Source organism: Acanthochromis polyacanthus, chromosome 10, assembly GCF_021347895.1.
Source record: "Acanthochromis polyacanthus isolate Apoly-LR-REF ecotype Palm Island chromosome 10, KAUST_Apoly_ChrSc, whole genome shotgun sequence".
Taxonomy (NCBI): domain Eukaryota; kingdom Metazoa; phylum Chordata; class Actinopteri; family Pomacentridae; genus Acanthochromis; species Acanthochromis polyacanthus.
Window position 1 is genome coordinate 18364125 of NC_067122.1, and position 22997 is coordinate 18387121.

A 22997-nucleotide genomic window follows, 5' to 3' on the forward strand; every position below is an offset into this window, starting at 1 on the left:
ATGCCTTTTGATTGGTGTGTCTTTGATCCGCTCCGGTGCACAGGACACGGCGGGGTGAACCAGCTCGGCGGAGTCTTCATCAACGGACGTCCGTTACCGCACGTGGTGAGGAAGGGCATCGTGGAGCTCGCTCAGCGGGGAGTTCGTCCCTGTGAGATCTCCCGCCGTCTGAGAGTCAGTCACGGCTGTGTCAGCAAAATACTGTCCAGGTGCACGAACTTTACTCACGCTTCTTCTTATTATTATTTCCTATTAGTTAATAGATAGTAGATGTTTGTATTGATGCAGATTCTGGATGCCACTTTTGAGCCTGTTATTGTCCCTTGTTTTAGTTCATTATTCCTGTTTTGTTCAATTACAGATAATATAATCCAGACAGAATGTGTTCATTTAAAGAAAGAAAGAAAGAAAGAAAGAAAGAAAGAAAGAAAGAACTCAAAGGTGTAAATAAGATTCACATCAAAAATCTGTAATTTCACAAATAGTAATTTGTTCTTTTACAATGTTTGACTGTACAATTATATTCTTTTTTATATACTGTATTTAAATCAGACATAAATATCATTATTTTGCAGATAGTTGCCATTGTTTGAAAGACAAATCGCACATATTCAGGCTTTAAAATGGTAAACAAATTGAAATGGTATTTTACATATTTTACAGATATTCACTGTTTTGTTAAACTACAGAAAACGTCTATTAAAATAACTGTAACTGTACATATGGTCCACATCAAATCAATACTATGTTTTTCTTTCACAATGTGTGACCAGTAGGACACTTCTACTGTGTTTAAATCCATAGAAAATCATTATTTTACAGAAATTTACTATTATTTTCATTATTTATTCGTTGTTGTTGCTTTTTCAACATAGTTTTTGGTTACTGCCAGATTTTCACATTTGTTGGTTTTGTTTTGTTATTTATATATTGTTATTATTGTGATATTTATTATTTCATTACTTCTTGAGACATTTAGAAACGGATGTAGAACAAAAAAATTGATTAGTTATTGTGATACAATATAATTTTGACAGCTGAAGTATTTTTCAAGCAAAAGTGCTTCAAAATCAAGTTTTCTTGCATTTCTGTTCTTCAGACAAAGCAAGATAAAAAGGTATGTTAGTTTGGGCATCAGGGAGTAGTGATGCACAGTTTTCAATATTTAAAAAAAAACTGTAGTAACTAAAAAAATGCGGTCAATAAGATTAATAGTCAGCCTGTCTGTTACTGATAAAGATAATTGTTGGATAATTGTTGTCCCTGGGAAAATACGAACCCTTCTGACAGATACCTATCAACGCTGTTTGTTCAGGTATAATGAAACAGGAAGCATCAAACCAGGAATGATTGGAGGCTCGAAGCCCAAAGTGGCCACTCCCAGAGTCGTGCAAAGAATCCTTCACCTGAAACACGACAACCCCACAATGTTCGCCTGGGAGATCCGAGACCGACTGATGCTGGAGCGGGTGTGTGACCACAGCAGCGTTCCCAGCATCAGCTCCATCAACCGGTATCACAGACCTCATGTGTACAAGCGTGTTCGGTTAAGCACATCTTTAATGTAAGCGTTAAACGTGCTCACTGTCTTTTCAGGATCATCAGGAACGGAGTCCAGCCTGAGTCCAGTGAAGCTGGTAAGTTTTTCCTGTCCTTGGTCAATCTGTCCTCCTCTCACAAATGTTTCCCGACTCTGACCTCTGTCGCTGCAGTGCCATCAGCAGCATCTGTTGCCATGGGAGCAGCCTGTTCCTCCGAGTCCAGCTTTTCTATCAGCGGGATTCTGGGACTCAGAACACACACCAGCAAACATAAAGAAGGTGAAATGGGAGTGTGTGAACGTGATCAGTGTTTGTGTATTTGGATGTGCAGGTATGTAAGTGTACAAGTTGTATTGACTTAACAGGCTCTTTCTGCTTGCTGTGGATTTACTGCATCACACAGAACAAACAGAAAGGAATGTTTTTTCAGAGATATTATAAAGTATGTTTGTTTTCTAAGCTCTCTTGTCCGTAGTTGATTTCAGCTGATTTTTGCCTTCTGTTAGTCGCTCCACCAATTGTTGCTGCACACTCCACAACATGTGAGCAGTGGTGTCCTGTAACACTACTTTTCCTGCATACTTAGAGTATATAACTAAATTAAGATTTTTTTTGGAGTTAGCGTATGTGGGGCAACTTCCTAATGACTTACGATGTTTGTTCTTTTTTATATTTAGTCTCAGAATCTTCCCATTTGATTGTATTTGTGTCAGGAAACCTGCAGGGGGATGCCAGTGATTTTGAAGCCATGTTTTATTTAGTTTTGCTTTTGAGAAGTGACAGTTTTAAAGCAGAAAAACAAGAAAATTACACTGTCGTGAGAACATTTCTGAAGCAAGCTGTTTTAAATTTCAAAAAAAACAAATGAGCTTTCTCCACCGGCAACTTCTGTTCATGTAAAATCCAGCACGAGATGAAACATTTCATGGAGATAGACGCTTCCACAGAGCAGACACAGAGAGTACGGCGGATTCTCTGCTGTTTCCAGACCACACAGCAGACCGATGTGTAAAGCCGGTGGTCCTGTGTTAATATTAGTCTGACTGAGGCGACTCCCGCAGCAGGAGGCCCACCTCACCTCCCCAGGCTTCTGTCCTCCCAGCCTGCCTCCCCTCTGCCTCCCCCTCGCCTCGGCGTCTCATTACAGGCCACTCTCTCCTCCATCACTGCAGGCATTAGAATAAGAGACCGCACAGATGAATATGCATAGTTACCCCTGGAAACGCAGGCATGCATGTATTTTATCATCCTCCTAATTAGAACAAGTGAAGATAGGAGTGGAGGTAGGAAGAGGAAATAAAACAGAACCCAGGCTGAAGATGTTTTGTTTTTCCAGGAGGCGACGTCTCCCGCGGCGTGAACCACAACCAGCCATGTTCCTGCTGTGATACCTGGGAACAGTATGACCCCTGCCTGACTTTTCACCCCAGCCTACCAGCTAATCATGATCCAAATCTATTAGGTTTGTCTCCATCGAAATATGATCACTTGTCCTACCTGTGAGTCCAGCTTTGATGCATCTTTTTCTTATCTGTCCTCTTGTTTAGACCTTTCATGCCAGTACTGTGGAGCAAGGCAGTAACAGATCCGAGAAGAAAGAATGTCCTCCTGTTGTTGCCAAAAAACAAAATTAGATTAATTGAAATTGTGTTCATCACAGCATCAAGGCAGAATCACAAACATGCTGAAATAAAACTGAAAAGACATGCCTCACGTTTCATGTTTTATTTACATAATTTGGAGCGTACACATGCTGTTATCTCAGAGGCCTAATAGAGCTTCATCAGTCCAGGATATTATCCCCCATCCCTGTTACCCCTGTGGCCATTTTCTCCTCAGCCAGTGGTTGAGGAGGAGCATCATTAGGGGCCCCATGATGGAGAACAGAGACTGTTTTCTCTCCTTTGTGAGCGTCTCCCCTCGGCCTTCCCCTCCAGCATGAGGGATTAAAGGAGAAAATGGGAGCTGCTAAAGGGACCGGCAGGGTCACAGAAAACCACTGAGAAAGAAATGTGGCCAGCAGTGGACATCAGTCTGCAAGAGGCATGTAGAGAACAAACACGTGGAGCCAAATGGTTTTTTTGTTGTTTTTTTTACTGTGTCTGATACATACAGACTGCAAGATGTTGAAAATTCTGCAATTCGTGAATATTTGTCTGCATATCATTCAAAGCTATTAGCAAAATGAGGGTTTGTTGGATTCAACAGACATCCCACAAATATCTCATTCATTTTGCCTCTGAGGCTTAAAATTACAGTCTTTACAACACACAATATCTCTGTCCTTAGATTCTCAGTTTGGGAAAGGTAAAAACTTACATGAGGAAAAATGGGAGAAACCTGTATATATATGTATACATACATATATGTATATATATATATATATATATATATATATATATATATATGTATACATACATATATGTATATATATATATATATATATATATATATGTATACATACATATATGTATATATATAGATAGATAGATAGATAGATAGATAGATAGATAGATAGATAGATAGATAGATAGATAGATAGATAGATAGATAGATAGATAGATAGAAAGTAGCAAAATAAATATATCAATCAAAGTGAAATAGTGCAAACGTATATATACAAGGTGAAAGTGAATGGACATAATCATTAAATGGAGCTTTATTATTATTACAAACTTAATCAAGTACCAAAGTATTATTTTAAGTGTAATGATTTCAAGGATTTCAGTTCAAGTATAAAGTTACTGGTATTGTCAGAAGAAGATTTTTACTAAAGGGAGCAGAGCCAGTACAGTGGACAGGTGGCACCAGTAGGTGACAGTACTTGTATGAGTAGTTTGCATGTAAACTCACTGTGCTCTGCTGTGAGATTCTGTAATATATCACCGTTTAGTACTCCTTACCAGCATTACCAGAAACTGAGGCGTCACTTTCAAGCTGGAACTCCTTAGAACTACTGGTTCAGACAAGATAGCTGACTGACTCACTTTCATAAAACAACAAAACTACAAAACTGAGCCAGCAGCTCACCTGCTGGGTTCCCCCCAGTATAAATGCTCATTTTAGGCTTTAGTTTTTGTGAGCATATTGAGACAAGTTGTGGATTCCAGGAACGAAGTGGCATAAGTGTGAAACCAGGCAGCTGACACTCTTTTTTTAGGTCCAGGCAACGAAAACCGAGACCTGATCAGAAAGCCTGAGAAGGCGTTCAGTGAAACACAAGCCAGGCCTATCAGTGTCTCAAGTCAAGGCAAGTCAAATCAAGTTGGTTGGTTTTATACATTCCAATGTCACAAACACAATTAAATGGGCTTCAATCCTCCCAAAAACCTTTTGATGGGGAAAAAAGGAAGAAGAACAGCTTTGCAAAGATTCCTCTTCCAAGATGGATAACAAAGATGACAAAATTATGGACTGCAGTAATTCTTAAAAATGAATCTAATATCCCTGCCGTGTTTTGGTTGAGCTTTAATTATCAGCCATTCTAACTTCTCTCTTTTATCCTAACTCAAGTGTCTGCTGTGTGTTACATAGTGCAGCCTCCTGACATAATCACTAAAACAGTTTAGAACTACCTAAATTACTTGGTTTATATGTCTATGTATTATTTTGACTGTAGTGTTATTTTCATGTTATTCAAGTAGCCTCAGAAGACAACGTTAAAACCAAAGTGAAATATTTCTGACAAATGGGAAAATAACGCAAACACTCTGACTTTCAGCATCATTAGCAAAGAGTTTCTCTGATGTTGACAGAACTAACTGACATCTAGCAGAGTAACCAGATAGTATGTTGCTAAACATCAGTTAAACATTAAGAATGATTCCTCCTCAGTGCCACAGCGACGCCGATAATCTGATGTTAGGAAGCTTCTGCTCTTCTTATCAGCCTGCTGTATGGAGTATCTGCTACTGGAAGATTTATACAGCTGTTTGTACTGTAGGTCTTGCATTCTATGTCAGATTTTTTGATGTTCAAGGATGCTTTTGATTTTATTAAAGTAAATTCTATTTATTTCCATTTATTAAAATGTCTTCAATCACATTCAAAATATGATATATACACAATTCACAACAAATTTAATGACACCACTTCTTTTCTCTTGAATTATACAAATATGGTTTTATAAATATATTTCTCTCTATGGATTTATTCATGATTAAATAATGATAATCAATTAATTTTTTGATGTCATGCAAAGTTTGCTGTTCCTCCAGTACCCAGAAAACCCACCAAAATGGGTTAATGCCAGGTGTGTGTGTGTGTGTGTGTGTGTGTGTGTGTGTGTGTGTGTGTGTGTGTGTGTGTGTGTGTGTGTGTGTGTGTGTGTGTGTGTGTGTGTGTGTGTGTGTGTACAACATTTTTAAAAAATGTCCAAACTGGACTGCACAGTGGAGTATTGGTTAGAACTTACACCTTGCAGCAAGAACATCCCTGGTTCAAATCCCGGCCTGGGCCTGGGATCTTTCTGCATGGAGTTCGCATGTTCTCCCTGTGCATGCGTGGGTTTTCTCCGGGGACTCCGGCTTCCTCCCACAGTCCAAAAATATGCTGAGGTTAATTGATGAGTCTAAATTGCCCGTAGATGTGAACGTGAGTGTGATTGTTTGTCTGTATATGTAGCCCTGCGACAGACTGGCCACCTGTCCAGGGTGTCCCCTGCCTTCGCCCGAGTCAGCTGGGATAGGCTCCAGCACCCCCCACGACCCCAGTGAGGATAAAGCAGCGTAGAGAGAATGGATGTATGGATAGTCTAAACTGAATTCATCCAGTTGTCTAAACTGTATTTGAACACTGACCTACTCACTGTGTGTGTCAGCCACACTGACACTCAGCTCCTTATTTGTGTTTAACGCAAATAATTTATCAGGTTTACACTTCCTGCGAGTTTTAACTTGAAGTGTGTGTGTGATCAGGTGCTGGCTATTGTTGTGGGGACCTAATGTCCCCACAACAATAGGAAAACCAAAAGAAATGTCATTTGTGGGGACCTCATTTGGGTCCCCGTGAGGGGAAACAGTGTTTTCTTGGCCATGTTGTTGTTACTGAAAAAAGTAAAAGTGCAAAAACGTTTCTTTAGGGTTAGGCATTGTTTTGGTCTGGGTTAAGGTTAGGGTTAGGGTAAGGGTTAGGGGTTAGATATGAATGGGAGTCAATGGTATGTCCCCACAATGATAGAAAAACACAGTATGGGTGTGTGTGTGTGTGTTTCCTTACACTTTCACAAACGTCCCCTATTCACAGACAAAAAGCAGTTCCCATAAAATAAATTTTAGGCTGAACAGGTTTCACAGTGACGTTAAAAGTGACGGTTATGCAAGTATTTAGGCTTAGGGAAAGTCTCCAGAAAATTAATGTACGGGAAATCAGTTTAATGTCCTCTGACGTTACTGTCGTTTTATTGCTCCAGAGAATGCCGTGGAAAACTGTCTCTCCTGAGTAATGCCCAGGATCAAAGTACAAAGGCCGATTTTGATGTGGGTATTTTTTTTTCCGCTAACTACTTCCTTCTTTATAAATCACTGTTGCATTTCCTCATTCTCAGAACATTCTCATGCAAAACAGCACTCAGACGTAAGGAAAAGCGGGAGACAAGCTTATCACTGCAGTTTTATATATCATTAATCTCAGAAACACCACAAAATTCAATATTTTTTCATCATTGCTTTGAGAGCTGCACAAAGAAACAAGAAGGAACAAAACTCTCTGAGGACTCAACTCTTTGCTCTTAGTTAATGACCACACAACTGGACTAACAGACATAACAGAGTTACAGCTCGAGAAGAGCAGACGAGAAGAGGCAGGCAAGTCTGACTGAGTTCTGGACGATGTCTATGCACCCCAGAGTTGTTCACAAAAGGAGGGAGACCATCACAGCTCTGCCTCTGTACCACTCTGGACACCTGCAGAAGAAACTCACCAAAGAGAAGGTAAGATGGAAATGGTGAAGTTCTGAAGGCAGGAGTGGAGGAATTTTAAATAGATAACAGTAAAAAGCTACTAGAGAGTACTGTCAGCAAGTCCATAAAGTGAATTTATGGAGATACATTTGTTTAACAAAGCATTCTAATTCATAATGATGATCTACAGCTACTAATGTGTCATGTGCTTTCTGTCCAACTATCTGCAGAGTTACTGATAACTACAGATTTCAGATACAAATGCAAAGTTTGAACTGAAGTATTTATGCACATAATTACCTGTAGTCACTGTGTGAAGGATAATATCGAAATGTATCAAAGGGAGAAATTTCAAAGAACAAATAACTTTCAGGATTTCAAGAAGTTCTATGGAGAACTTCGTGGAGCGACGCTGTTTCTGTACAAAGACGACACGCAGGATACAGTAAGTAAACCGTTTCCTTGTAATAAAAATGTGTGTAGAATTAATTCAACAGTTTTTTTTCCTTGAACAAATGCAAATCTGTGCTCTCTTAGAATAGGGACAGCCTCAAGGAACTCTGGGAATATTTAAGGTACCTCGTTCGTTTAAGGGGCTCTTGGAGGAAGCTTCAGGTTTCTAGAGGATTCTTTAATAGGGCTAGCTAACTGACACTTTACATTTATGGAAACACTTAGTTTTACTTTGATTGTGTCACTATATTTATTCAGTAGGAAAAAAAACAAAGCTGATAGAATTATAATGTTGATTTTGGTCCAATATAAAACAATGGCAAGTTTTTTCAGCATTATCAATTAAAAAGAAAAAAACATGCAAAGAAAGTATTTTAGGTTTTTTTTGCTATTAAATCATGCAGCTCCTTCAAACTACATTGGAGATGTTACTAAATGGAAGTTCTAGAGACTGGGTTTGTATTTTTGGGCAGAGAAATCTCGTCTGACTTTCTGCCAACAGATTTGTGTGCAAATGACTCTCAGCACTAATGCCAAACTTCCTGTTTGCCAAAATGGGAACAGGTATCTCTAATATATTTAGGAACATCTACAACACCATCCAGTATAAATAAAACTCACTACAATTACAGTATTATAAAATTAACAAACTTCTCCGAGCAGTTCCTAAAACAACCAGTTTTCTCTACACTGGCAACTGTGAGGAACCCCTAAAGGTTCCTCGAGGCTCTTCTACTTCTAAGAGTGTTCAGTGCAAAAAAGTAGAAACAAAAGCATTTGAATGGCAGTAAGGAAGTACTGGAAGAACTGACATCTCTATGTTTTGGTAATCAAGCATACATCTGATTATTTGTTAGTACACAGAGAAAGTGGACCTGGAGCAGCTGAAGTCCATGGAGTTAGACTCTTCTTATAAAAAGAAGGAACCAACCATCTTCACCCTCAGTCTGAGCACAGAGGAGCTGCAGCTGAAGGTCTGTTGCACTAAAAGCTGGCTGACATAGTTCACAGCTTTTCACAGATGTGCTTTAAAGTAGAAGGATTCATCTTTTCCTGTCACATATTTGTGTGTGTTGTTTGTGTGTGACGGTGCAGATGAACAATCCAGACACAGGAGAGGTGTGGAGGGGCTTCATCCTGACTGTGGGCAAAGTAAGCAAACATACACAACTCACGCACTGATGCGACAATCTGGTAACAGATTTGGTTCAGTTGCTGCTGAATGTTCAGGACATTACTTGGTTTTCATTAAAATAAAAAAACACACAAACCCTCATCATCTGACTTCAAATTTCCAATGATAGATGAAGTGTGTGTGTGTGTGTGTGTCTTGGCTGTAGCTGTATGTAATGCAAACAACAGGAACAAAGATTTCTTGGTCAATAATTAGGCAACAGTTTAGCCTGTGTTTAAAAGTCTCTTTGCTTCGTGTTATCATGAAAAGTGTTTGTCTCCGCTTTGAAAGACAAACTTCCTTTAAAACAGAAATAAAAGGTCAGGAATAGTATAGTAAAATGTTCAGACAAGAAAAGGGGATAACGTCTGAACATAAATCAAACAAATGATCGTAAGGCAGTAGTTATTTAGGATAACTATTTTTAAGACAACTGTTTTCTTTAATGCAACCTTTTCATGAAAATGTAAAAAAAACTTCATATTTGACAGTGTTTTGGCTGCTTTTTTCTTGCTTGTACTGATTTTTTCAAAATCCTGTACCTAAACTCAACAATATTTCCTCTTATTCTGATCTGTTTTCCTTTAATAGCGGTGCATCTTTAAATGCATGTCCTTGCAGGGAGAAACGATACGTCTGATAAATTTTTCTGCGGAAGTTACAAGGATCTATCTCCTAACATATTATGCAGTATAGTAATTATTTGAATTTGATGTGATGCTGTTGAACTGCAGAAGGAGATTCCCAGTGAGCTGCAGCTGTTACCAGGTCAGATGATGCAGCTGAAGGAGACTCTGAACCAGGAGAAGACAAGAAAGCCTAAACTGTGTCGAGCCCCGACCCTTCCACCTCGACCGCCCTTCCTGCCGCCCTCAGGTTCAGGCCCTTCACTGTCCGAAGAGAAGTCAGCCCCTGTGCTTCCGTCGTAAGTTCAACTGAAGAACCGCTTGCTATATATTTTTTTTCTTTGTAAAAGTTAAAAACAGTGACTGTCTTCAAGTACATGCAAAAAACAACGATGCAAACTGCTGCTTTTTACACTCACACATTGATGAACATGTTGTCTCTGCCTGTCTGAAACAACACATCCGGGAATGAAGAGTTTTTTTTGTTTTGTTTTGTTTTTTTACTTTAAACCCTGCAGGTGTTTCTTCGATGTGACTCGACAGGAGGCTGAGAAGATGCTGAATGAGAATCCAGACAACGGAAGCATCATCCTCCGCCCGTCCACCCTGCCCAACAACTACGCCCTGACACTCAGACAGCACACACCCAGGTCTGACAATCCATCCAGTCCTCTGTAATAAATAAATTGGCCGGATGCATATATGGTTTTCACCTTTTCTTCGGTTTAACTTGATACATACATCCACCAGGAAGCACTTGACAATCAATTTAAGGTTAACTGATACAAATTAATAGGGAATTTTCCATTTGCAAAATAATCTGATAATCTGAATCACACCTCACATCTCATCACGTATGACAAAAGAAGCACAGAAATGCAACTTTTAACCTAAGAGTGTCTCATTGTTACATGAATAACATATATTTCATAATGTGTGTTTCAGTGGGCCCGTGGTAAAGAACTACAGACTGACCTCCACAAAGTCAGGGTTTGTCATTGAACTGGAAACACCAGTAAGTCCCACAGATCACAGCTTTTAACAGAGTAACTACAAATAATAATCCTTCAAAGGTTGCTGCTCAATATGGTGAGAAAATTAAACTTGGAAGACCACCATGCCCCACAAAGAAAATTAAGGATCCTGGTGAAACGGTGCAGTGAATAAACACATATTGAGACAGTCCATCTTAAATGGCATCATCCAGTGTCTGAAGATAGGAAAGTATTCATTTATTTATTATAGTTCTTAGGGAAACAATTTAAAATCAGTGTAGGCTTTAAGCTAAATGTTATTTCACAGGTGAAATTTTTCACTGATTCAGAATCAAAGTCTGAGGACAGGAAGTGAACACTGGGTTTCCATAACAACCAGCAGCCTGTGTGATCACCCTCAGTGTAATGTCACACTTTAAGACTATTTCCAAAGACTGACCAAGACAAAACATTTAAAGTTATTAGTTATTCAAACAATAGCAATTATAAAAATAAGAAAGCTATCGGATGTCTCAAGCACAGCAGTGACAACAAGCACAAGAATTCAGGTTCATGTTAATATAATGTCAGCATCTAATCCACCATATGTCATAAAAAGAGCAACAACCAGGTACAGCTGAATGGAATATTAACCGTGTTCAGATAAGATATATTTTATTGCCTCCAACGGGAAATTTAACAGTCGTGCAGCTCCGTACAACTACAGACAACATGAATGTAAAACAAAAAAAAGAAACGAGGCGCAGAATACGTCCATACATCTATAAAACCATGTACTGAAACATTCCCATCTAAATCATATGCTTACCTCAAGACAAACGTCCAAATATGAGTACGTAATGCACTTGTGTAAAACTGATAGACATTCCAGTAGAACATAAAATCTGGAATCCAAAGCGTTTTATCTCAAGCGTGTAGATAAAACGCTTAGGCACGAGTTTACATTGAACTACTGTTTGTTCAGCAGTGAGACAGAAGTAGAAACAAATCACTGTTGAAATCTGTATGTCCTTCAGGATCTCAGTTTATCCTGTTTAAACCAAACTGTGTATTTTTTTTCATTTAATCTTGACTGTGATGGCACCACATCCTGCTGCCACGCTAATTCGACTCTCCATCACTGCATTATAGAACATTATCATCACGTTACTCATTAAATACTCCATAATACTCACACTCTGTTAACATTGCTATTGTGTGAAATTATGCCTGAAGTAGCCTGAACATTTTAAGACCATTTGCTCTCTCGGTTTATTGCAATGTTCAGCATTACATGTTTTATTGAAGCATCTGACAGACGGCAATCCAATACTAACCATTATTTTGACCTGCAGTGTCAGCTGGAACAAAGGTCACACACAACCTGTATTTACCGAAACAAGGAAGCTGAAAAGATCCGTGATTATGACCAGTAGTCATGAAACAGGATTATAAAGATTACCTTAATCACCAGTATGAGCACTGCAGTGAAACCTTGCTGTAATTTTATGCAAATAGAAATTAAACTTTTTCTCTGTAGGTGAAGGTTTCCTCCATGAATGATGTACTGAAATACTTCCTAGAAAAGACAGAGTACCGCCTTCATCCCTACGCTGTGTCTCAGCCCTACGACACTCGCATCGGTGAGAACACTGCTTGGAGAAATAATTTAGTATGAGTAGACAGTTCCTCACAAATGTCTGTTTTATGTCTTCAACAGAAGTATCGTCTGCTCCAAAGCGCATCAGCATCACCTCATCTACACCTAAACAAGTACCCAAGGCACAAGTAGCACCGATGATGCGTTCAAAGACCAAAGAGGTGCTTCAGCCTCCTCCAGACAAACACGAGGACAATGACTATGCGGTTCCTGACGATCATGACCTAAAGTTTGGTGAGAGTGAATAATGATCCCACATTCCATCAGGTTTTTGTAATAAGCCAGTAAAGTCAGTCTAAATGAGTGTTTGTCATTGTCTAAACTAGCAAACATGGAGAGTGAGCTTAAGGGAGCTTTAAAGCTACGGAGGCAAAACCTCTACGCTGAACGTGACCAGAAGGAAGCTGTCACCTATGAGAATCACTCTAAAAGAAAGAACCCCAACATGACGGAACGGACTACGAAGAACTGGACAATGTGAGGAACTCAGCTTTCTGCTTTTGTTCAAGTCTGTTAATTACATGTGAAGCCTTTAAATACAGTTCAGAAATCACGTTTCCCAGTGGATTTGGCTTCATTCCGTCTCTGCAAGTGCTGCAAAAATCTCCCTCATGTTCTCTGAGCAAAGTTTAAAAAAAATGCAGCAAATAAATTACAAAAGAAAAAAATTCTCATTACTTTAAAGCAGAAATCTTAGACTGAAGTTATGTGGGTGCCGCTGTCCAGGTTCTTTTAGAAGCCTGCTTCAATGCTATCCGGGAAAAATGAAGCCAAATATCTATAACATCTGTATACTAGAAAAGCACTCGGAGAGCGCATACCTCCGCCAGGCCATCTGTTTGTCTGTGTGTGTGTCTGTTTGTCTGTTAGCAGCATAACTCAAAAAGTCATGGACGGATTTTCACCAAATTTTTACAGAATGTCCGGAAGAGCAAAAGTAACAATCGATTAGATTTTGGAGGTGATGCGGATCACCTCCAAAATCTCTTAAGTCTAAGCTACAGTTGGGGGTCAACAGACAGAAACCATAATACTCACACGGTTTGATTCTAAACAGTTGTTAAATAGTCTTATGACCAGATCTGTCATCACTTCAGGAGCACAACTTTAAAAAGCCAGGACAAATTAGAGGGACTTTCACTTTGCAAGGGCGAAACGTTAACACTGAAATTCCTTGTTGGGCCATTATTAAGTTCTAAATGAACAAATGTTTACATAAAACTGCGTTGTCACCTTTTAATCATGCTTCACTGTAGTACATTTTTGAGTCTAAATGATAACACAGATCAGAGCTCAGGAGCTTTTTGCTTTGGACAACTTCAGGACTCAGTGTCCGTACGATTTCAATTCCAGCAACAGCTTACATTTATTTTCTCAATTTATCGATTGAAAAGTGAGAAAATAACAGTTTCCAAGAGACCAAAGTGATGTTTTCAAATGTTTTCAAAAGTAAGTCCAAAGATAGCACAACAAAGAAATACTCACATTGGAGAAAGCAATTGATTGGTCACAGAAAATAGGCTGTTTTTTTTAGCTTCATCTACATGTGATACCTGTTTTTTGCTTGTGTTTTCACTCAGTGTTTGTGGTTTTAAAGTGTGAAATTGAATGTGACAGCTGGTTATTGTGCACAAAGCTGTTTCTTTCTAGAAAGACAATTGCAGAAGTGTTTTGTATTACAAAGTCTCAATTCTACATGTAGTTTGGATCAGCTGCTATTTGGTGTCAAAGAAAAAAAATAACCAGAGAAAAAGTGAGAGACAATAAAACCTTTCCATCATCGCTTAGAGCAGAAGAGCTAAGGAAGGCTTCTCTATGAATATATGCTCAGTTAGTCAAGAACAGAACACATTATCTATTTAGCAGTGTGTGTACCGTTACCTTATTTGTTTTTCTTCATTAGTAAAGAAAAAAAAAGCATAATCCAGTATGATCATTATTCTTTATTTTTCACACGTAGGAGTAAGCCAACATAAATGTTTGAAATGTTATAATCATATTTTTATTTAAGTTATTCCATTAAGATTGTATTTTCTTGTTTTTATCATCACAGATTATGTTATAGGTTTAAAGTTTAAGGATCATTCATCACTCAATAAAGACAGCAAGACTCTGAAAAATATTCAATAAAAAAGAGAAAGACTCTCTCCCTTTTGTCTCCTTCACTAAAGTGTGTTTCAGAGTACCTGTTTCATCTCTTCTTTACCCTCTACTTCATATTTCTCCTATTCAGGTCCTTGACACTCTGTTGTAGCAGCCTTCATGTGAGAAAGACAAATAAAACATCTGTAATAACTTAACATCTTAGGATTTAAAAAAAAAACAAAGCAAAAGAAAGAAACATAATAAATTAAGATGATTGTTCCCCGATGTAGACCTGCCTCTGCTGCCGTTGTTACACTACTTCTCGGTGAGTGACAGCTGCAGAATCCTCTCCAGCTCCTCCTCTTCCTCCTTACGCTTTCTGCATAAGGAAAGTAAGAAAGAAAGCCAATTGGTCAGAACAAAGACTGACCTGTCATTTTACAATGATTGTTTCCCAGAGATATTTATTCTCTTATGTCGTCCTAACATCTTCCTGAGGTTTTTACTGAGGGAACTTGCAATAAAACAAAATCTGTTGAACACAGCATTTCCGTTGTGTTGTTTGAGCGCACTAAACCCCGGGAGCACTGACCTTGGAAGTTCAGATGTATCACTGGGGTCATTTCATACAAACATTTTTTCCCCACTAAGGAATGCCCAAATGTCTTATAAAGCCACTAATGAACCGCTGTTTGCAGGTTCATTCATTAACTCTCTTCCAAAAATGCTTCAATAGACAGATGAACTGTAAGCTTCCATTACCATAAAAATAATGGAACTAGTTACAGCAAACAAGCTGGAACAGTTATATCACTGTTATAAGCACTTTAATATTTGGCTTTGATATTTGTGGGGTTGCATTAATGAGATGTGGACAAGGAGTCTTATTTTTAGTGCATAAGACAGGTTTCAGAGAACAGATACAAACATGCCAAAAAGGCTGCTTTCCCACAGGACTTTCTTCCAGAAAAATATATTTGGTAAGGATGATTCCTGGTGAATACTCTGATCTTAGGTTCCTATAATGTAACCCTAGACACATGTGAAAAGGTTGAACAGAGTGGGTTAAAAATTAACCAAAAAATATTAGAACTTTGTTTTTCTTTTCTTTTTTGACTGATTTTCTCAAGCAGGCAACAATTAGTCAATCCAGCCTGGGTCTCACTACATGACCATCAAACGTCATAAATCCTGCGACACACACGACACAATGATGGGCACAACTAACAACATGAACAGATGACGCTACGAGATTCCACCCTCGAATCTGACGTCAAGGTGCTGTCACTCTACTGTGGGCTTGAGATGAAAGAGCAGACTGTAAAATTCCGCGTGTGCACACTTTGTTGAAATAAAACAACCGAAAAGAAACGGTGGTGGGAAATTTGCAGAGGCGGCAAGTTATTTTTGTATTGCGTAAACTAACGCGTGTCTCCAGCCTCACCTGTCCATCTCCTCCTGCTCCCTGCACGACAGCTCCATGGCAATACGCAGCTGCTCGTCGAAGCTGCTCGCCACGCCAAAGTGTCCAGACAACCGCGGGTCGGTCACCGTGCTGTAGGAGAGCGGAGAGTTGGCGGTGGGGTCCAACGGGGAGACAGAGGCGGGCTGGCTGGGGTCGGCCATGTCTTCTCCTTCTCTGCTCGCCAGTGAGATGGACAAGGACTCCTGGATCGCCCTGGGGGGAGAAACAAGCAACAAGGATATGAAGACTTCAACTCAAGTATTATTAAACAAAGACGGCTTTCTTAACAGGATCGTTTCACCGCAGGGCTTCATTACAGGATGAAGGGGAATTGCTGTTCTCAAGAGAGGGAGAAAGAAGAAGCTAATCACTGGACTCTATTTAGAGATGTTTAATTAAATTATTTCCCAGAGATTTACATGAACAGGAAGAGATATGAATAGATGTGGCTTAAACTTCCTGAAGATTTTACAGTAACAAATGGAAATGGTCCTATTGACAATAAATTCTGATTAACTGTATTTAACTGATACACTCCATTAACACTTAAGTTGAACTGTAGTGATGTATCCAGTTTAAGCAATGTGAACACATCCTGTAAAATAAGGAAACAAGACAGGTAAACCTGAGGGTCAGCTCACCTCTCCAGCTGAGAGTCTTCTTCGTACAATGGAGACTGGGGCACAGGGCGGCTGTTGGTCAGGGCCTCCCAGATAGTCACCTGAGAAGCAGAAATTATCCTTAGAACTGGCTTTAGATGTAAAGGAATACATAGAGAGGCTATGGCATTAACATCACGCATGCACAAAAATGTTACAATGGTATATTCCCTCAACAGTAGTGAGGATTTAATTTTAAAGAAGCAACAAAAGTAACACCTCTCATTTTTGTTTTTAAGTGTAATGTGATGGAGGATTTAACATCAGAGGTGTTTTATTGGTGGAGATGAGAAAAAAACTGGAAAAATTAGATGAAAGAAAAAATGTAGGGCAAAAGTTGGTCCTCGTCTGGACCAAAGTCTGATGATTGACACCATCTGAACCATTTTAATCTTTGACTTAGACTAGATAACCATCAGGCTTTGCTCTGACCTGGTCGCTCTCTGTGCCAGCATCCAGCAGACTCTGCTGGATGGCGAACTGCAGCAGGTTGTCATCCTCGTCCCTCATTGGCTCGCTGCGACCCGGACCGAGGGTGGTGTAGTCTGGAGGGGGCTCAAACACTGAGGGGTCCACTTCACAGTGGAAGGGAGGCGGAGACTGACCTAAAAGATGATAAGATGGTTAATAATTGTGCAAAAAAGGCATTATTTTGAATTTTGTTGATTATCTCCTCAGTGTACAGCTGGAACCTGCTGGAACTGGCCAGCTTACCCTTGCAGTTTTGTAAAATGGGGAGTTCTAGGTCTTCATGTATTACACGTAAATGTAAGGACTTGAAGTATATTTGAGTCCTTTGTCATTTAAAGATACCGGGCACAAGTAAATGTTTTTGATTTAGTACATGTGTACGCAAGAGTCAGTGGTTACCAGCTTCTTCGGAGCTCTCTGGTTTGTGAACCGTCACAGAGCTGACCGGCTCGTCGCAGCCGCACAGGTTACTGAAGGTCACTCTGGCATTCAAAACGTGAAACAGAGGGATCTCTGAAAGACGGAGGGGGAGTTAAATCAGACAGTTGATCGACTGTTCTGGCAGCGACCGCATAGATAAAATCATAAAAACCACAAATGCCAGAGAGAATGATGTAACCCCAGGTACGGCGCTGGTCTGTGAGATGGTTTGGGGGTTAGTGGGTAATACAGTCTCTCAAATCATCAGCGAGTTTAGCCAATATATCCATGATGTGACAGCACATTTTGCATGCAGCTCGTCTGCATCAAGTCACGCAGAAGTATAAACTAGGCGCAAAGCCACCTTCAGAGTAAAGCTCTAGTCAAGTTAGCTTAGTTTAACAGCTTTAGTACAGAAATACAGCTACAGACCCACAGCTCTGGAATTAAGGTTTAAACGAGCCTGAGCTGCATACACACCCACCTATCTTGACAGGGAAGCCTGGCGGCAGGCGCAGGGTGATGAAGTCACGTAGCTTGGCGAAGTGAGCATTGGAGATGGCCATTAGGTCAATGATGGGCGTCACCTGCTCAGCCAGAGACAGAGGGTGAGTCTCACTCAACCAGAGCGTTGCTTTAAACCTAGAAAGGACGCAGAGCCACAGACAGCAACAAATAAAAGGAGGTTTAAGTCTCTTTTTGATCAAAATGCTCCAAAATCCTCAATCATTCTGATCAGTTAGGAGGTGCTGCTGTGGTGGTGAACGTGTGAATGGCTTTATGCTGACATGGCGCCACCATACCTTTGGACTTTGCTAGTGAGCTCGATGGGACGTCCGATGTCCCGGCCGTTCAGGTTGAACTCTGGGTTGAAGTATTCCTCAGCTGTGATGGCTGTGGGGTTGTGAGGGCTGGCGCACTGGGACACGTTGCTCTGACAGAAGTATGGAAAGGGAGTTGTCAGTAACAGCGCTCATCAAAGGAAGCGGCAGGTGGTGTGGGTGGTGATGCAGAGGCACAGTGGAGAATCTTACCCCATTGTGAGCTGTATGTTGTTCAGCAATCCCCAGGAAAGACTGCAGAGGAGTCTTTGAGCCTGAATGGGAATGAGGAAGAGCGATCATCATCAACCTGCTCCACAAACTGATGCATTCTACACAATATGGTCTGTTTAAAGAAAGCATGAGATCTATCGAGGGCAATTTTACTTAGATTGAACAACATAATAATGAAATAAGTGAGAGAAAAGTTTGTATTGTGAATAAAAAGAAATGAACAGTCTTAGTCCTTTTCTGGAACAGTATCACCGTTTTTGACAAAATATTGCCTCCCCAGTCCATACATATAGTTCTAAGGGTACAACACCAGCTTTCTCTGTGGGTAAAGTTGTAGTCTGTGTTCACCTTTGCTTCTTGACTTGTCCTGGTCTGATAGATGCTCTGTCCTCGACCGAGTCACCAGCTCCACATTGGTAGCACTGTAAACCTAAACACAACACCATACAAAGAAAAAGTACTCTTGAAAACACACCTTTGATCACTTTGTTTTCATAAAGTACCTGGCACTGCATCTGTTTGCTTGGCAGATCTGGTCACAGCTGTAAAACTATGGTCCTGTGTCAGGATTTGGAGTCTCTCCCGCATTTAAAAGACCAAATAGCATTTTGTCTGTAACTTCTCACACTATTTTCTTGCCCACACATCTTCAGTAAAAAGTAATTTCTAAACTCAAAAGTACAACTCTGACTAAAAGACGAGACAATAAAACACTAAATGTCTACATTGCTAGATTCAGACACATTCTTCAATTTGTAAATCAAACATGTAATTAAAAATGCACTCAAAACAAACATTTTTTTATTTAGAAGATTAATTGAAGCTTGTGTAAAGTTTGATTGATTGACATTTGCATTGATCTTTGTCAGGACAGTGTGGGCAATGCTAAATAATTTGTAAGTAATACAGAAAACTGCATTACTGTAAATTCAAATAGAACCCAATACCTCTGGAAAACCATTTGAAGCAGGTTGGTACTTACCTTGGCTTCATACCCGCTGACGACTTCGCTCTTCTCAGAACGCCAGCCCCAGATTCCCGACTTATTTCTAAAAACGCAGTGAAACCAAGTGAGTTCTAATCGCACAGACATTATCAGTATTTATGTATCAGTAACTATGGGGATGTGATTCATGTTTGTGGACACATAATGAGGGATAGGTTGTGCTGACATACTTTCAGGTAAGTTAGCAGCTCCATAAAACAAGATGAGACGTATAAATAGCTTTTAAACACAAACAAATTAGGTGTGACATGTGATTAAGTATCGCAAGACCATTCTGGTTATTTGTACACAGTATGTGCTTGTTACCGCTCAAAGGCAATGTTGCGTGTGTTGAGGTGTGTGGAGACGATGGGCGACGTGAGCCTCTGGGCCGTGTTCTCCTGCGATGGCTGCATGGCTGCTAGGAGGGAGGGGGCATCACGGGGGGACAACACGAGCGGTTCTGTGTACACCACCTGCTTCTCATGGTCCACCTCCATCACCACCGCCCCGTCATCTAAAAAGACAAGGACAGTCAGCACAAACAGCTGGACTGTAACATCAGAAGACACATAAATTACTCAAGGTATGGGCATAGGAGGAAAATTACAATATTATGGACTGACTAAAAGCCATCACGGGACTCATTATAAAGTCAGAAAAAAAAAAACATTCAAGCTTCCAGCAGAAATGAGACTTCGAGAAAAGACCCAGGTCATGAGACAATTGAAGCTGCCGGGCTTCAAAGTACCTGACCGGAAACCATGAGTAGACTTTTATCACTCTAAGATCCACATTGTTAAGCTGAGCTCAGCATCTATCAGCTTTAACTGTTCAGTTAGTTGTGCATATGTAACGGCAACTGTAGGAGCAAACAGCACACACCTCCACCCTTGAAAATGTAGCTGCGCCGTCCTTTCAGCCACGTCATGTGCTCAAAGCCCAGGAGGGTTGTGTCCACACGGAGGCACGAGCCACTCTTCCACACTCGGTATACGTCACTGGGACACACCTTTGACACCAAGGGCACTGAGAGGAGAAAAGAAGAAGGAAGAGATGCCTTTTAGAAACAAGTAACAAAGCAGACATAAGAGTGAGGTAACCAAAGAGAGAAAGGGCAGTGAAAAGAAAGGCAGATTTAATGAAAGATAGTTTGCTGTTCTAGAAAATTTCATTAGAGATTATTATATTAGAGTTGTAACTAAAAATGAGACTGATCATACATTTTATGAAACAAGTCAGAAGACAAACTAATTCAATAATAACACCATATGTTAGAATTGTAACCACTAGAGTTTTATAACAATGACCGGCCAATATACATTTGTTTCTCGAATTTATCAGCTACTATAAATAATACACAATTATAACTGCATACAGCTTTGGGATTATATATGTGTTATGATCTTTATGATGAACACCAGCTGATAACGATACTAAGACGATAAGTTGCAAGATGTAATTAACAAATAATTTGAGCATCTCCAGCTTCAAACACATCACACTGCACTAACTTTCTGAGTTGTCCTGTCAAACACAGTTCAAATGACACTTCATGCAATGTTTCAGTCAACTGGAGTAGATTACATTTTCAAATCAACCTCCCCTGTCTTATGATCAGGCCACTATGGATTAAACAGTCACGTCTTTCAAAGTCTGCTGAGCGACATCTGCTGCTGAGGGAGCTGTCCAGCTGCTGTGGTGCTGAAACTGACCTCTGTGAAAACACATCAATGAAACACACTCACCCCAACTGGTGAACTCCCATTTCATCTCCACATAAAAGTCCCGAGCCTGCAAAAGAAAGAGAAGAAAATCTTTCACCTAGACGAAAACAAAGGCCTTCCATGAGTGTATGATGTCTTCTTACATCTGTGGATCCTAAGTCAGTAAAGCTTGAGACTTGCTGAGAATATGTAAGAAGCAAACAGTGATGCTGATGTCAAGATATTCTGACACAGCAGTGTTAATCTTTGTCCCCACTGAAAGCACCTTTACTTTAATCTTCAACAAAGCATTGAGGAAAGATTAAGGATCCAGTTGTGACTGTCAGTCCAGCAGGGCAGGTGTCACATTTTCCAGTCAGATACCTGTCTTAGTTTGCTGAGCAGCTCTGGGATCCCCGCCAGTCTTTCAGTGGCCCGCTTGAAGTCTCTGTACTGAAGCACCAGCTGGACCAGCTCTGGGTCTCCGGTGCTCACCGCCTCCTGCAAGACTGAACCATACATCCACATTAATCACAGAAACTGCTTCTCATCCCCTCAGCAGCAAGAAACTGGGAGTAACATCAGAGCACTCACTGGTCCAGCCCTGTGCGCTGCAGTGTGTCGGGTCTGTAGAGTGTCTGAGCAGCACCCTGGTGGACTCCAGGTGGCCCAGGCACACAGCCAGCTCCAGCGGGGTGCGCCCCCTCGGATCCAGACGCTCCACATCCTGCTGCAGAACCGAACACACCAGCAGCATCAGCGCAATGCAGTGCGACACAGCTAGCGCATCTGTAAAAGCACCATCAAGCCTCCTCACTTACCTCCTTCTTCTGCAGCTCTCGATCAAGCTCCAGGTACTGATTGTTCCAGACCAGAAAATGCAAAGGGAACGCTTCTTGAGCCATGGTTGTCCTCCGCCTAACAGTGGTAAAGCTCTCGATTGTGCAGCCAACAGATTGCAGTGACACCACCGCGGACTGTAGCTTCGACTTCTGCGTTGATCAGCACAGCTGGTTAGCTAGCGAGCTTTGTTTACAGCAGAAATTTGGTAAACTCCGAAAGCAAGAGGCGTGTCACTGAGTAAACCTGCCACTAAGTAAATCAATCCAAGTAGCTAACGTTAGACAGCAAACAAACTAGAATACTGTGTGCGCCTATTGAAATTAGTGGGCTGAGTTAGCCTGGCTAACTCAGCCCACTAATTTGATGTGGTTAACAAGCAGCTAGCTGGGCTAACGCTAGCTAACTGGCTAATAACAACATTGTTCCCCGCTCCTCTTGGCACCCGTTTTCCATTCTGCTCAATACAAGACAGCTAATTTAGCCGGCCAAAACGCACCTTAGTGTCTCTTCATTGTTGTTTTTTTTCTCTTCTACAATAAATTCGTTCTTGGAGACAAAAGCGGGTGAAATCGCCGGCTGATGAAGTTAGCTAGCTTCCCCGCTGCTGCAGCAACCATCCCGTTTGTATCGCAGGGTTGTGACCGTCTATCAAAATAAAGCAAGACTCGGCCTTTATTCCAGTTTCACATCCAGGTCACTCGAGTTGAGGGCGTCCGACACGATGCTGACAGCTGCAGGCGACAGCACTGAGTCCAGTCGGACTACTACTGCAGTGGAACAACACATCTGTCAGCCTGCTGTGATCCTCTGCTAATTCCAGCTTTGCCACAATCATGTGTATTTACAGCTGCAGCACCGTTATTTATTTATTTTGGCTCGCTTTATTTCCAGGTTATGGAGAGATGCTGGGTGGAGCCAGGGAGGACCGACGCTAGATGTAGTCCTACGGGACAAATAAAAGTGGAAAATAAGCAATACTA

The 22997-nt window shown here is 40.6% G+C and overlaps 3 protein-coding genes across 4 annotated transcripts; 2 read left to right on the plus strand and 1 right to left on the minus strand.

Moving 5' to 3' along the window:
* On the plus strand, positions 1–3288 carry LOC110948145 (paired box protein Pax-5-like). The gene is made up of 6 exons (XM_022189547.2): positions 1–209; positions 1316–1513; positions 1597–1637; positions 1713–1820; positions 2878–3003; positions 3089–3288. Exons 1-6 carry the CDS (start codon positions 1–3, stop codon positions 3121–3123), a joined length of 717 nt encoding a protein of 238 aa, XP_022045239.1. The 3' UTR covers positions 3124–3288.
* A 3810-nt stretch (positions 3289–7098) lies between these two features.
* On the plus strand, positions 7099–12809 carry LOC110948180 (signal-transducing adaptor protein 1-like). The gene is made up of 10 exons (XM_022189603.2): positions 7099–7471; positions 7815–7886; positions 8752–8868; positions 8990–9046; positions 9803–9993; positions 10213–10344; positions 10640–10709; positions 12209–12311; positions 12389–12562; positions 12655–12809. The coding sequence occupies exons 1-10, from the start codon at positions 7370–7372 to the stop codon at positions 12807–12809; spliced, it is 1173 nt and encodes a 390-aa protein (XP_022045295.1). The 5' UTR covers positions 7099–7369.
* Positions 12810–14251: 1442 nt separating this feature from the next.
* On the minus strand, positions 14252–22887 carry ankrd13d (ankyrin repeat domain 13 family, member D). Of its 2 annotated transcripts, none has more exons than XM_022189601.2 (17): positions 21996–22887; positions 21769–21904; positions 21559–21683; positions 21217–21262; positions 20354–20497; positions 19796–19985; positions 19466–19532; positions 18832–18913; positions 18463–18524; positions 18232–18362; positions 17913–18070; positions 17408–17521; positions 16970–17142; positions 16520–16599; positions 15858–16091; positions 14710–14792; positions 14252–14586 (listed from the first exon to the last, which is right to left on the minus strand). In XM_022189601.2, the coding sequence occupies exons 1-16, from the start codon at positions 22077–22079 to the stop codon at positions 14729–14731; spliced, it is 1890 nt and encodes a 629-aa protein (XP_022045293.1). In that variant the 5' UTR covers positions 22080–22887; the 3' UTR covers positions 14252–14586; positions 14710–14728. The 2 variants fall into 2 exon arrangements, with proteins under 2 accessions (XP_022045293.1, XP_022045292.1); XM_022189600.2 differs by having other exon boundaries at positions 14252–14792; positions 21996–22166; positions 22514–22886.
* Positions 22888–22997: the final 110 nt, after the last annotated feature.

Excerpts from the sequence above, each read along its gene's own strand:
- LOC110948145 (XM_022189547.2), top strand. The coding sequence starts at position 1 with ATGCCTTTTGATTGGTGTGTCTTTGATCCGCTCCGGTGCACAGGACAC. Across the intron at positions 210-1,315 it reads GTCAGCAAAATACTGTCCAG|GTATAATGAAACAGGAAGCA; the intron begins GTGCACGAACTT and ends CTGTTTGTTCAG. Across the intron at positions 1,821-2,877 it reads CACCAGCAAACATAAAGAAG|GAGGCGACGTCTCCCGCGGC; the intron begins GTGAAATGGGAG and ends TTGTTTTTCCAG.
- LOC110948180 (XM_022189603.2), top strand. The coding sequence starts at position 7,370 with ATGTCTATGCACCCCAGAGTTGTTCACAAAAGGAGGGAGACCATCACA. Across the intron at positions 9,047-9,802 it reads TCATCCTGACTGTGGGCAAA|AAGGAGATTCCCAGTGAGCT; the intron begins GTAAGCAAACAT and ends GTTGAACTGCAG. Across the intron at positions 9,994-10,212 it reads TCAGCCCCTGTGCTTCCGTC|GTGTTTCTTCGATGTGACTC; the intron begins GTAAGTTCAACT and ends TAAACCCTGCAG.
- ankrd13d (XM_022189601.2), bottom strand. The coding sequence starts at position 22,079 with ATGGCTCAAGAAGCGTTCCCTTTGCATTTTCTGGTCTGGAACAATCAG. Across the intron at positions 21,905-21,995 it reads GAGAGCTGCAGAAGAAGGAG|CAGGATGTGGAGCGTCTGGA; the intron begins GTAAGTGAGGAG and ends TCGGTTCTGCAG. Across the intron at positions 21,684-21,768 it reads CAGCGCACAGGGCTGGACCA|TCTTGCAGGAGGCGGTGAGC; the intron begins GTGAGTGCTCTG and ends TGTATGGTTCAG.